Source organism: Lonchura striata, chromosome 1 (genome assembly GCF_046129695.1).
Source record: "Lonchura striata isolate bLonStr1 chromosome 1, bLonStr1.mat, whole genome shotgun sequence".
Lineage (NCBI taxonomy): Eukaryota > Metazoa > Chordata > Aves > Passeriformes > Estrildidae > Lonchura > Lonchura striata.
This window is the reverse complement of record NC_134603.1, coordinates 21,798,259-21,813,051: the sequence shown is the minus strand read 5'-3', so window position 1 is coordinate 21,813,051 and position 14,793 is coordinate 21,798,259. Positions and strand designations below refer to the sequence as shown.

At 38.9% G+C, this 14,793-nt stretch overlaps 1 protein-coding gene across 1 annotated transcript; it reads right to left on the bottom strand.

Moving 5' to 3' along the window:
* Window positions 1–2,838: 2,838 nt before the first annotated feature.
* On the bottom strand, window positions 2,839–6,609 carry FBXO43 (F-box protein 43). Its single transcript, XM_021529459.2, has 4 exons — window positions 5,126–6,609; window positions 4,176–4,278; window positions 3,178–3,363; window positions 2,839–3,087 (listed from the first exon to the last, which is right to left on the bottom strand). The coding sequence occupies exons 1-4, from the start codon at window positions 6,607–6,609 to the stop codon at window positions 2,839–2,841; spliced, it is 2,022 nt and encodes a 673-aa protein (XP_021385134.2).
* Between the last annotated feature and the right edge of the window lie 8,184 nt (window positions 6,610–14,793).

The window sequence follows — 14,793 nt, the reverse complement described above, 5'->3', positions numbered from 1 at the left end:
CCTCTGATATAGGAGTGACAACCACAGAGAACACATTTCACTCAGACAGCAGAGCACAGAGTACTTCTGTGATCACCAGATTACATTTGTGATAGACCCAATTGAGCAAGAGATGCAATTCAAGAAGACATTTTTGTGAGATGAATTTAGAAGAAAAAAACCCCAAGCAACTTCTAAATACACCAGAAGAAGGGAAAAATGTTTAAAATTGTGAAATAGGACTTAAGGTGCTTTTTTTCCTTTCAAGCTTCTCCTTCTTGAATGGCTACTGTAGACATCAATACCACCTTTAAAAACAAACAATGCCTGTACCAGATCAAATTTACTGTCTCCTCTATACTCTTTGGAAAACTAACACAACTCTTTACCAAATTTTCTCAAATGGAAAATATACATAATAACTAATTCTTAAACTGAGAACTGAGTTCCTGTATGGTTTTCCACTCAAAGGTACTTATTTCAGTAATACTTTCAGAACTATTGAACCCCATGCATTTCTGGATTTTGCTGCCACACTCCACAGTGAGGTGAGCTAGATACTCTCACTGCCTATCATAACTTCCCCATGAATTTAAAAAACTCACTTAAAGCTTTTTTTTTTTTTAATTGAGACATTTTAGAGATATTGGTATTTAGCAACGGTAACAAGCAGTGATGACATTAGCAGTCTGAAGTTTTATGACATGCCATACTTATTCTGCATTGCACTGACTACCATCCCCTACTTTATTTGGTAATTCAACAGCAAGAAACAAAACTAATCCAAATTTTTATAAAGATAAATGACATACATTCAGATTCTTGGGTAATATAACTTCCTGTCTAGAAAACTGCTCATTTTAACCTTTAATAGAAAGTATTAAGCATTTCTAAAGAAAGTAGTTACTATATACTAAAGGAATAAAGAACAAATCCAATGGTTCTTTGAACCCAATTAACTTTTAAGTAAACCTTGAACATCTAAAGCTCTAAACAATTAAAGAAATACAAATGTTAAATAAATCAAGTCATTTAACCATTGTCCCACTCACAGTCTCCTCTATAATGAATGCCCTTCTTCCTAAATCAAACCTATGTGCACATACCTCTGTATTCCCTACCTTGCCCGCAAATCCTTTTCCTCGATTGTTCCCTTAGAATAGACTGAGCAGCCTTCAAGTTGCTACCAGTCTAACCTAAGAACAGGGCAAAGGCTTAGGAAATACAAACATAAATATGGAATTAAAGTGTTGATACTTATATTAATGCAATAAACATGATCTTCTGCCAGATATATTGGGTTGACTTCTTTAATGATAACACTTAGTTAATAGAGTTAGTGTTAAAATTTCCTTACCATTTTATTAACCATGTTGTCTCTCCTCCTTCCAAATGCTATGTGAAACTACTATACAAAAAAACAAGAATGGTAAAAGTACTAATCAAATTACAACAGTCAGAGGTGAGAAATAAGAAGTGGTGTTTCTAGAACATCCTGAAGTTATTATCCTGATCCATTTGGCTTAAACATCCACAGATTTTGTAAAAATAAATAAGTTTGTAATTTTTAGACACTAAAAATAAAGGGCTGTGTGAATAAATATTAGAAGAGGCAAATATGAAGCCTATGATTTACTTGAAAATTTTTCTCCTTTTTTTTTAATCTGACTTTTTAAAAAAACCTCAGTGTTAAGGCTTACCCAGAAACACACACAGCCATCAAAAAAAATAACACAAAAGACATCAAAGGGAGAGTGGGACATAAATGCCAGCTGACAACAAGAGTTCTGCAAGATGCTTGTAACAAGCTTTTTGAAAGGACAAGTGGGACAATATTATTATAGAAGTTAATTGATATTATATCTTCATAGAAGTACTGTATCCATTTCTGTCACCTGTATTTCAAGTTGTTTGTAATTGCTAGGATACACACCAAAACCACACAAAAATTTTTTGAGGTCCAAGAGACAGATTGAGTTAGTTTTCTAGAAGGGATCAGCATATTTAGTTCAAGAGCAAAGTGCCTCAATTTCCTTTATTAAATCTAGAGATAGAGTGATTCTCAGCTGTAGACAATCCTTTTGCTCAAGTAGAAGTGTGAAGGTGACCTAGTATCTGGGAGCTGAGGTCAAATCAGATTAAGCTTCAAGGAAAGTTCACAACAGCAAAGGCGATGCCACAGCATTTTCAGATACCTGAATATACACGGTATCACCCGAAGTTTTCAAGACAAAAACTTTGTAAAACTCAGTACAACAGAATATCCACAGAGCATCAGTTTAGTTTATAAATTACTATTCTATTGAATTCAGAGCCTAAGAGAGCAACAAATTAATTATTGCAATAAAAAATTCAGACAACTAATATATTAGTTTTGACATTTTACCATCCATATTAATAGAAGCATTTTTGCAAATGTAGTTTCGCAATTTGAGACATTTTAAAAATATTTACTGTAATTTAAAATTAATAAATAAATTTCAAAGACTTTTTTAGAAATATTTTCTTTAATTTGTCTTTAAGACAAGAATAACATTTTTAAACATCAATGAGGCTATTTAAGCTAAATATTAAAGATTACCTTTAAGACACTTTATTTAAAAATTAAGATGTAAGTTTCTACCTACTACACAACAGGTAAAACAAAACATAAAATATTTTTCAATGTTCATTTTTTTAAAAACAAAATTATACTATGTTAATTGGGATATATACATGAGAGGTTATCTTGGTAAGTCAGCAAGAACAAATGGGATGATACTTTCAAAATGCATACCTTTCGGAAGAGTAGGAACAAGATTAGGAATTTAGGGGAAGAGGAAAAAGAGTTAAATGTAGGGAGTTACATGCTTTACAAATTTAAAGCCTTTTTAAATTTCTTTTGCTTTGTGCACTTCCTGGTGGAGCATCTTTTTTGTTCTTCCGTTTTGCAGATAAACTATTACATTCTTTTGACCCATGGAATGCATGCAGACATAAAATACAGAATTCAAATGCACACGATTCTCTGCTACATAGTCCCCGTTTCTTTACTAATTGATATTTAGCAGGATATTGACATCTTGGACAGGGTTTTAGAGCTTCATCAGTGAATAGAGTTTTAGCAACCTGTAGCAAGAGGAGAGAGAAAAGAGGTATTTATTCTTGTAAATGAAAACATTCTAAAAACTTAAAATGAAGCATTTATTAGATACCTACTTTCATGTATTCTTCCTGCCTACTAGCTGAGTGGGGAACAGAACTGCATCTCCTAGGTGTAAGTTCAGTGTGTGAAGGTGGTGTCTGTAAAATAGGAGTTCTGGCTTGAGCTTGAACAGGCCTTAGAGCCGATCTATTGAGAATATTAAGTCTTGTAGCAGCATCTTCAGCCTTCAATAAATATTCCTGTTAGTTTATAATTATTTAACAAAAAAAGGAGAAATTAGGATTTTATTTCATTTAGGATTGACATCTAGATTTTACTTGTTTGTGCCTTTTCCCTCTGCAACAACACATAAGAAAATAATATTATATATATATCACAAGTATTTACCATTAAATGTTTATATTTAGCAAGGGATCAAGAGAGAGAGAACAAAAACAAAGTCTCATGAGCAGGATAAAAAGCCAACTGTCTTTCAGCACACTCTACTGGTGCTCATGTTTGTGAATTAGGACATCTCAAGAACAAGTGTGCATGTGGAAGGTGTATGTATCATGTGGAAGGTCTGAAAAAATATACTGCTATTAATATGCTTATTTCTTTAGATGCCCCTTAAAAGCCTTCTACATATCCTTCTGATGTTCGCAAATACACCGTGACACTGTGACGCAAGCAGTCCTGAAAATAATCTGGAAGTAGTGTAGGGCAGGTCATACAGCACTGCAGACCAGAGTGAAATGGACAAAGAGGAACAGCATGGCACAACGGTATAAGCAGAGTTTAAAATCTAAAGCTAGAATTAGTCAAGAAATCCTACAGGATTCTCAAGAAAGGGCAGGAGGGTAAGTAAGAGTCTTACATGATTGAAAGACAAGTACTCAAACTGCAGACAACTGAAAAGCAGTGAGAGCCATTACATTCTCCTGTTAGAATCCATCACCTACTCATTTTGGAACTCTCTATCAATTACTTTTTGGTAGCTTTATAAGATGTTTTGTCCTTCCTTCTATCTTCTTTCACATTTTAAAAAAATCACCTTTGAGAATTACCTTACCCGAGCTGCTTCTTTCAGCTGTTTTGTGTACAACTTTCTTCTCTTATCTGCACTTCTGTCTTGTACAATGATTTCACGCCAGCTTTTGCTTACTTTCCAAATGCTGGAACAAATAAAAAATTTATCCACTTTCAGTATTTTTCAAGTGGTGCAGAAGTAATGTTAGCAAGACTAGCTGGTAAAGATTTTTGCATGGTTTCATATACTCTTGGTCATTTTACAGACTGTTGCTATAGCCTAGTTCTTTATTTTGTTATGAAACACAGGTCTCATATTTTACATATCACTGTGTAACAGAAGAGTCTAAAGAACAATACCAACATTAATAGCACAGCATATTTTTAACTTAGAAAATAAATTCATTTCTTCCTCCATATAAGCCACTTACCAAGATTGTTTCTAGTTACATTTGTGTTAAGAGTTCTGAAAATATCTGTGCCCTTAGACTTTGATCTATTCATCCATTCCCTTTCTTACAACAAAGAAATCAAGATCGTTGTCTGAAATGTAACAGTTCCTATTAATTAGAAATTATTCAAGAAGATTACTCATGAATCAAAATTCTTTGAGCATCTTTGCACTTAGAAATAACTGAGGAAATAAAATACACAATAAAGATTCTAGAAAATTTGTTTTGAGTGCTATGCACTATTGGGAACTTGTAATGAGGATAAATTGCTTTCTAGGCTTAAAGTAATTTTTGATATATTTTTAAATTTACAAGTATTGTGATTTAGTGTTGAGTTCACTAATTTTTCATTTTTTTTAGCTTTTTAATGCCCCTATTTATTTTTAGATCTACACAGAAAGACCTACTTAACGGTGAGAAAACTTCTCATTTTTTCAGAAACAAGTTTTGACAACACACAGTATTCCAGAATTTATTCTAATTCATTTGCAGAAGCAAATATTATTCCCTTTTTTTGTGTGTGTGAAGCAATAGTGCTTACCTGCATAGACTTTCTACTGTCAAAGCACCTAGAACTATAGCAAGAACATGTTTTAAATTTCTATCTTTCAATTCTGTTAAAATGTCTAATTTTTCAAGGCCCATTTTCTTGCCAATAAGTCCAGGAAGAACATTATCCAATGCAAATATTTCTGTTCCATCAATATTCTCTGAGATTTGCTTTTGGTGCAATCTTTGTCTTTGCAAGCAAATTTCATGAACTATTTTCAGAGCTGGAGTTCTTGAGAGATCTCCATGACTTACAACCAGGTCTCCACTCAGCTGTTCTTTTAGAACTAACTCATGATCTTCACTGACAAAGCCTCTTTCTTTTGTTAATATATGCACTGAAGTAGGACTGCCATGATTATCTTCTGTCTCTGACTGGGAGCCTAGTTCCCGAAGCGTGGATAACCTTCTGACTCGCTCAAGTTTTCTTGTCTTTCTTTTACTGTCTAAAGTTTTGGAATCTTCTTTGTGCTTTTGGAAGAGCTCTTGGAAAGATCCCTCATAATCAGACAATGAGTCTCCTGATTTGTCCAAAGGAAGTGAATTATATCCACTATCTTCAGGCGTTGAAAGATCTGGGTAATTTGCTATCTTAACAGGGGGAGAGTTTATATCACATAGTCCAAAGTTTGAGTTCTCTACAGGACTGGTGATAGAAGTCAGGTATTTACCCTCACTGGCCTCAGGGAGGCTACTCCTACTGTAAGTAGGAGTCCTAAGCACCCCATCTCTAATACTCATAAGAACATTTTCATTAAATTCATTAGTGTTACTAGCAGTGACATCCTTCCATTGAATTGGAGATAAACTTTCTGATTCTAACAATAAGGGGTCCTTACACTGGGACTCCTCTACTGTAGAAGTCCTTTGCTGTGAAAAGGAGAGCCTCCATTTTGGAGAATCAGGATTAGAGTTCTCAGGTTCTGAAATGCTAGCTGTCAGAGGTTGGTAACCTTTATCTTTTGGAGAATATGCAGCAATTTGTGAAAGTTTTTCTTCAGCACTCAAAACACAAGAGAATATTTTTTTCCTGATGCTTCCTGAAGAACTAAGTTGTCTTTCATAGCATCCTACAGTTGTGCCAGCTTTGACAGTATTGGGTAAAAGCAACCTCCTGCGTAGTGAGGAGCCTTTTCTACTTGATTTAGGAGTTTCAAAAAAATCTTCACTTTTATTTGCTTCTCTTTCTTCTGATAAGGAGATAGAATTAAATTCTTTTTCAATAGATGGTGACGCAGGAAAGGCAGCACTTGGATGGATGTGCTCAGAATGCTCCTGTAGCAATGATACACTTGCTACACTCTGTACTTCTTCACGTTCTGAGTCAGGATCTTTTACTGACTCGTTGCACCTGCTGTCCAGAAATGCTGAAGTGCAATATGTGTCTTTAAAATTTGAGTATTTAAAGTTGCTCCTGGGAGGTGTTAATCTATTTCTTTCAAGAATATTGAACCTCACTAGATGACTGTCCGACATCTTCTGCTTGACACTTTGACTTTCTAAATAAAGATACCACTGTTGTTTCTGAAACAAACAATAAAAGCAGTCACCAAAACCCCGTCAGATTAGAAAGAAAGCCTTCTGTAAGTCTATCAAGATAACAGTCATAACAAAAGTATTGTCATTAGTCTCAGTACAGCTTATATGTAAACACAAAAGTAGGTTGTTAGAATGAGTGATTAAAATGCATATTATACTGTGACACAAATCAAACATATTTCCAGTCAGCTAATTAACCTGGCAGTCCTCATGTGTGGAAAAGCTCTTCAAATAAGCTATACAGCAATTAGAAGCTAATTGGTGCTGAAATTGGCAACAAAACTCCCCATCATTCCAGTAGAGCCAAGATTTTTATTGGCACTGTCCTGGCTCATCCAGCAACTGTTAATTCAGTACTCAAGAATGAGCAGAAACTCTGGTAATAGGCGAATTTAGACAAAATACACTTTCTCCTTAATTAAAATAAGAGGATTAATGATGAAGTTACAAGTCTAGAAATCTCCCTATTATTTAGATCCTTAGATACTCCAGAGGAAATGAATTTGACCTCTAGTTACAAAGTGAAAAGTGCTTTTCTATCTACTTTAACATTTAAGTGTTATTTTGTAAAGAAGCTCTCTGCTTTTGGTCATCTCTACAGGTAAACTGAGTGTTTTGAAGGCATACATTTTAAAGAAAATTACTGACTATACACACACCCACCAGGTACATAGAATTTAAGAGCTACTATATATTTTCCTAGAAAGGTTAGAAGTGGCTAATGCACACAAAAGATGTGTGGAAACAGGCTTGCTTTTGCCACTTATACACTGCAGACTTTCTCCACCCTAACTGTAATGGGTCACTGCTTTCTATGCACAGTAACTGTACAAATGATGTTATGACTAATGCAGCAAGGGGGCTGCTCTCAAAGACACCAAAGTACTTCACATCAGTGTTGCAATACTCCGGAATTTGAATCAGCACCTTTTACTGTGGCATGTTACCTCTAGAACTGATGTTCTGGAACAAAACCTAGAATTATCAAGTGACCTTTCAAAGCAGAAGTAGGAATCTTTAAAGGTGGTTTCAACACCAAATACTAAGCTATTGCTAGTATCCCAACAGTCCTGTCTTAGTCTAGACCTAAGCCACCAAATACAAGCAATGGAAACCCAAAGTGCCTGAGAAACATGAGGCAGAATGATTCTTTAATGATCTTGGGTCATTAATTAGTATTTTAACCCATACAGAAGACACTGTTTAAGATGATTGCAATATTTTTAAAAAATGCTTTGTTTTGTTTTCTACTGTAAGAAGACAGGAACAAGAAAAGCTCAAAAGGAAAAGGCTATTAAACAGCAGAATAACACCTTGGTATAAAGACATACACAATCTTGCTAGTATCGGTATGAAATCAAACAGACTTAAACAAAAAAAATCCACATACAGAACTGAGAAAAACTCTTCTATCAAAGACAGATATGTGAAAATAATTCCAAGACAACAACAAATTTAAGTCTAGCATGCTTCATTCCCTTCTCTCATTACCTCTATAAAGCACCTTTCTTTCCTGTTTGTTTTCTGTCTCTGCTTTTACCTTGTTCCCTGTTTTACACAATGAAACAAGTGACAGCACAAATAGGAAATACAAGGCCATAGCTTTAAGCTAGTGTTTAGTGAATTAGAGATTACTTCTTTGCTGCTGCAGGAACAGCTCCAAATAGCATCTAATGTTTCATTTGCATCACTTCTCCATGTTTTAGTAGATCTCCAAGTACTGGTGTCCCCCAGCGGTTGATCCTGGGCCCACTATAGTTCAACTTATTAATCTGTGACTTGGATGAAAGGTGCAGACACTTCCCTCAGCAAGTTCACTGGTGGCACAAAGCTGGGAGGAGCAGCCGATACCCCAGAGGGCCGGGCAGTCTTTCAGAAGGACCTGGGCAGGCTGGAGGGATGGGCAGAGAACCATCTGAAACGCAGCAAAGGCAAATGCAGATCCTGCACCTGTTGAGGAACCTGGGGACCACCAGTACAGGCTGGGGGCTGCCCTGCTGGGAAGCAGCTCTGCAGAGAAGGTCCTGGTGGACAACAAAATGTCCATGAGCCAGCAGGGTGCCCAAGAAGGCCAAGGATACCCTGTGGTGCATTAGGAAAAGCATTGCCAGCTGGTTAAGGGAGGTTATCCTAACCCTCTCTCTGCTCAGCCCTGTTGAGGCCTCACCTGGAGTGCTGTGTCTAGTTCAGAGTTTTCCAGGTCAAGAAAGACAAAGAAATACTGGAGAGAGTCCAGTAGAACTATGGAGATTAGGGAACTGGAACACCTGTTTATAAGGAAAGACTGAGGAAGCTGGGCCTGTATAGCCTGGAGAAGGAACTTTATCAATATCTATCAGTATCTGAAGGGAGGGTACCAAAAGGATGCAGCCAGGCTCTTCCTGGTGGTGCCAAATGATAGCACAAGAGGCAATGAGCAGAAAGTGGTACATGGAAAGTTCCACCTGAACATGAGAAAAAAAATTCTTTACTGTGAGGATGACAAAACACTGAAAGAGCTGCCCAGAGAGCTCATGGGGTCTTCTTCTCTGGAAATATTCAAAAGCCATTTGGACACAATGAGTAATGTGCTCTAAAGACCTTGCTTAAGCAGGAAAGTTGGACTAGATCTCCAGTGGTCCCTTCCAATCTTACACATTCCATGATTCCATGCTTTTAGGCAATAGGCTGAAAAGGCTTTGTCATGAACCAGAAAATAACTTTTTCCTATATTTTTAAAGGTACAAAAACTCTGTGCAGCACACTGCTGAACTTCAGATAATTATTCATGCTATGTGTAAAGGACCACATGAGCATAGCTCTTCTTTTTGTAAGGACAAAGACCTATAAGAAGTCTGTCATAACAAGAGGGCATTATCTTCACAAGTCTATAAGAAGAATAGAGGCTTCATTTTCATGCTGAATTTTGGACAACTGCAGTTAGTTAGCAAATGTTGCCAGTAGATATTATTTCCAAAAATATTGATAGAGATTTAAACTGAATGCTAAAGACAGCTGTCCAAAATCTTAATACCCCCACCCCCTCCAAAAAAAAAAAAATCATATACACACACTTACCTTTAAAAATATTAGTATTTCCCTCAAATACAGTCAAACTAACCGCACATTTAACAAAAGCCCAAAGTCTTCCAGGATTAGAAAATTAGTTTTCAGGCAGCATGCTGAAGAAACAAAAGGAAAATCTCACGCTTGCAATTTCATCTTCAGGCAATCTATGGGACAACTGAGAACAAAAGATAATTAAAATATTACAGTATAAAAAAATTTAAGCAAACTTGTGCTTCAAGTAACATGAAAATCATAGCAAAACAAGATTTTGCAGGCATAAGGGAGGTCAGAATAGCAGAGTTAAAGAAATGTTGGTAACTCAAGTAGAAGCCGAATATAGTGCTGTGCAGAGGCCAACGTCCGGCAGGGGGAGCTTATGAGCGCACTGCATTGATTCGGGTATGTTGGCAAACATATAAATATGTTAATAATATATATATGGAAATTATAAAATAATATAAATATAAATGGATAATATAAATAAAATTGCCAATTGACACTGAGTGAACAATGGCCGTCCATTAAGCTTCATTTCACCTCTTTTCTATGCTTCATTCTATACCTCTCTATTCATTCATACATTTTTATACTTATTTTTACTTCTTTACCCCCTACTCCACAATCTTGAGACCTCATGTGGAGTATTGCCTTCAGTCGTGAGGCCCCCAAAAATAAGAAGGAGAGGGACATGTTGGAGTGAGTCCAGAAATGGAGCATGAAAATAATCAGAGGGCTGGAGCACCTCTGCTCTGAAGACAGTCTGAGACAGGGAGGCTGCTCAGACTGGAGAAGAGAAGCCTTCAGGGAAAAATAATTGTAACCTTTCAGTACCCCATGGGTACCCATCAAGAAAGCCAGAAAGGGACTTTTTAGAAGCACATTTGGTGATAAAATAAGGCAGTAGGGCCTTTAAACTGAAAGAAGGAAAGTTAGCTTAGATGTTAGAAAAAAATTGTTCACTATGAGGGCAACAAGACACTGGAACAGGTTGCCCAGAGAAGTCACAGAAGCTCCATTACTAGCAGCGTTCAAGGTCACCCTGGATGTGACTCAGAACTACCTGATTTAGTAGAAGGTGTCCCTGCCCATGGAAGGGGCTCAGAACTGGATGATCTTTAACATCCCTCGCAACCTGAACCATTCTGTATACAAACCCCAGTATACAACTTAAGCTTGTATACGATTTTTTTCCAAAATGTAGTACCTTTTGGTACTTGTGCAAATTAAGCTTTAATTTAACACAAGGTCTCATTTTACAAATACAAAAGCCTTTCAGAGGTGCTGAGTATTTCTCATAACAAAACAAGATTCTATTTCTGTTCATAAGAGATGCCTAATGAAATCTCTTATAACACTATCTTTTATAAGCACTTTTTTATCATGAGAACTTAATCTACTAAATTTGAGCTGTAACACCACACCTTTTTCATTTGGGCATCTTTAACTAGTTCCTGAAAATTTTCTTAACCTTGGCTTAGATGCCATCAAACAGATGTGCAGGGAAGAAAAGGCTGGTCACACCACTAGTCAGTTACAGAGGAAGTAACAAAATCCACATCTACTAAGGATAGATTTATGTGCTCTGTGCACTTCTCATATCTATTATTAATTTTGCACTTCTCAAATCAATTTACAAAGCAACTGCAAACTTTCTGGGAGTTTACTGGACACAATAATTCATATTCAGAGACCCAAACTAAATTTAGGACAGGATTCACAAATTTAGAGAGGGAACAATTTCTAACAAGTTTAGTCTCACCAAGCACCCTAGAGAAGGAAGAATGTTGGTTACTAGAACCAATGTAAGTGGTGCCTCCAACTTAGACAAATTCTAGGATGGAAACACCTGTTCCTAGTAATTTGTGTTCCTCAGTAACACACAGAACACTTATGCATGGAACAAGACATTTTTTGCCTTTTTTAAAATCACTGTTCACCACTGCTTACAAAAGAGATAAAGACAAAGTTTTGGTGATACAGAAGTATTTTCTCTGTTATTTAAACAGATATGGTATCTGTAAAAAAGACTGCTCTTTGACCCCAAAGTCATTGATACCTTCCAGGTAATAATACTGAAGATGACACAGCCAAGTCCTGTCTGCATGATATGGGCCACTTACCCTAATTTGTGAAGCAAATCAAGATCTTCCAATGCAAAGGCGGTGTATTCAAAGTATTGCTTACCCCTAGTGATAACCTGAAGTGAGAAAGGATGTGGAGAGAAAAGAGAGAGGTCCAAGAGAAACATTACCCAGCTGAGACAGTTTTCACTCCACAAATATGTGTTAACTGCAATGCCTAATTACCCAGCAACGGCGATAAATGAGATGTAGCTGAGGACCAGCACCCGAGGGTCTCAGTCACCTGGGATGCCGGACACGAGCAAAGCAACCGCTTCGCCCTCTCGTCCGGCAAACCGGTGGGCACAGGAGCAGAGCCTGGAGGCCGCCCTGCCACCGGGCGCAGCTGAGGTGGCGGCGGGGCACCCCGAGCAGGGCTGCGGGCGAGGAGCAGGAGTGAAGGCGGGCTGGAGGAGCTTCAGGAGCTCTCGCCGCCCGGGCCGGGCCCGTTGCCCTTGGCGAGGAGCCGCTTCGCTCTCCCCAGCCGCACCGGCCCCCCGCGTGCGGCCGCCGCCGCTTTCCCTCGCTCGGCTTTGAACTACCCGCCTCACCAACCGCTGCCTCCCCGCCCCCGCCGCGCTCGGCCCGGCCGGCAGCCTGAGGAGACCGCCCCTCGGGGACGGGAGGGAGCACCAGCGAGGCTTGCCCCGCTCCTCACTCCTGATACCGGGGCCCCGAGGCCCCCGCCGCGCCCAGCCCACGCTTGAAGCGCCCCTGAGTCGCTCCTGCCCCTGCTGTGCTTCCCCGGAGGCGCCCGGTGAGGGTGGGGTTTTCCCGCCTCTGCCGGAGCCCGCTGCGCTCCCGAGGGCGGAGGGCAACGGCGGCGGGGGCGCTGAGGGGTGGCTCGGGGGTGCCTGGGGCATTCCCCGCTAATAACCCTTATCTGCGCCGCAGCCTTTAATCTCGGGTTATAAGAGTACTAGTTAATTTGAGTTAATTAGCTTAATTACCTTTTTACCGGATAGCCCAGGACTAAAACAGTCACAGAGCGTTTGTCAAGTACATCACCTTCAAAGCAGTCGGTGAAGGATCCCCGACTCCAGCACCGCACAGGTCCTCATGGACCCAATAGAGTCTCCCCAGGTACTTTTTGCCAGAGATCCCGGGAAGGACCATTCTCCCTGGCTACAGTGCAGAGTACTTATTCCGCGCCCTGTCCTGTCGTGAATGGCCTAAGGGTTACTCCTGTTTAATTTGTTAAAAAACTTGTAGTAATTCAGAAACTGGCTCCTGGATTTTGCTGTGGTTTTAGTTTTTCTGCATACTAAAATAAACTAAAACGAGAAAACCGCCAAAACTAGACTACGTGGATGGATGTTTGTCCTGGGCTCGGTAAGGATAGCGTGATTCTTCACACCGGCGGGATGGGGAATGGCAGACCTGAATGCGAGACCTAAAACTGGCTCTTAAAGCTACACCTATATTTTAATATGCAAACTCCCGGCTTAAGTAACGTAACTCTTGTTCGTGGGTTCTGATATTTGTCAGCCTTCCCCTTTGGCAACTCCGCTCTTCCTGGTGTGAGGCAGCCTGAGAGGGGGCCGAGGAAACAAGGGCTTAAAAGTTCCCGACCCAGAGCCGGCGGAAACTGACTTCGAGGGAAAGAATATCTGTTTATTTGACTACAAGGTAACAGTTATGGCTTAAAAGAGAAAGGCTCTTGGACTATCTCCCCCTTCCTTTTTAGAAGGAGAAAACATTAGAAACTTCTTTCAAGGTAGTCGAAGATTTCTGAAAGTGCTTTCTGTAATACCGTCTGCTTCACAGGAACTGAATAAAATTGTTTTTCAAATATTTGTATTTATTTCTAAAATACCTTCTCAGTAAAATTGGAAGCTTACTAGTGAGACACAGCCACTGCAAGCTCTGTCTCCGTCACTCAAATCTGCATGGATTTATGCGAGCTGGATCAAAAATATCCAAGAAATTTAGCAAGTCGTAATTGCGACATTTTATGCAATACACAGAAGTGTCACACTACAAAGTGTGTTAAAAAAAAAAAAGTTCCCATCCCAAAAAACCACCGCAACAAAAACCAACCAAGAAAAAAAAACCCAAAAAACAACACAAAAAAAACCCCCCAAGACCTGAGAACGCAACTTCTAACAAGTGAAACCAGGTGAGACGTTCTGAAATAGTCGCACTGCGCTCGGTTCCGGCTGCATTTCCTTCCCCTGTCCAAAGTACCTGTATCCCTGTGCTTTCCCCATCTCGACACACAAATCTTTCTTCTCATTTGCCTGCCAATTCCCCAATAACTATTTCACTTTACAGTACAGTGGGAATCTCTCAGACAGTCTCCACGCTCTCTGCTACTCTAAATCCAACGGAGCATCTTTAGGGCTGGAATTTACCAGCACATGGGAGTGGGACTTAGCAAAGCGCTCCTCCCGTAAGGGGCGGATTTTATCGGAAACTGCTGAAGTGAAGCTGTAAGATCTGGTAAAGCATCCCATTTTTCCAAGGGAATGTTTAAGGGATACCAATAATAAAAATATTTACATTATTTCTTTATTAATAATGGAAACATTATTTTCACGGGATTAACCGAATCTTTCATGGAGATATTTTTAGTAAGTCCTTTTAAATTTGTCCGTTTGACAAATGAGTTTTTAAAATACCAGTAAGCCTAGAGAAACAATAACCGGGTGTGTGTGGGGGGGGGTGCTTTTTTTAGGAGTTGGAAATTTCTTACCGTGCCTTTATCGATAAAGAGCCCAGGCTGTTTCTCTCCTCTGTTTAAACCTCTTGGTACCCACCTATACCCACAGCTCCGTAGCAGAGGAGAGGATGCAAGTAGTAACCTATAACAGTACCTCTGCCTTTTACAAACCATTTTTCTTGCCTGTGCTTTATTCTGGCACTCCAGAGCTTTATTCTTTAAGAGCAGTGTGAAGAAGCAAGTCTAAAGCCATTACTGTGATTTCATTACGTTTAATTTAAACACAAAATG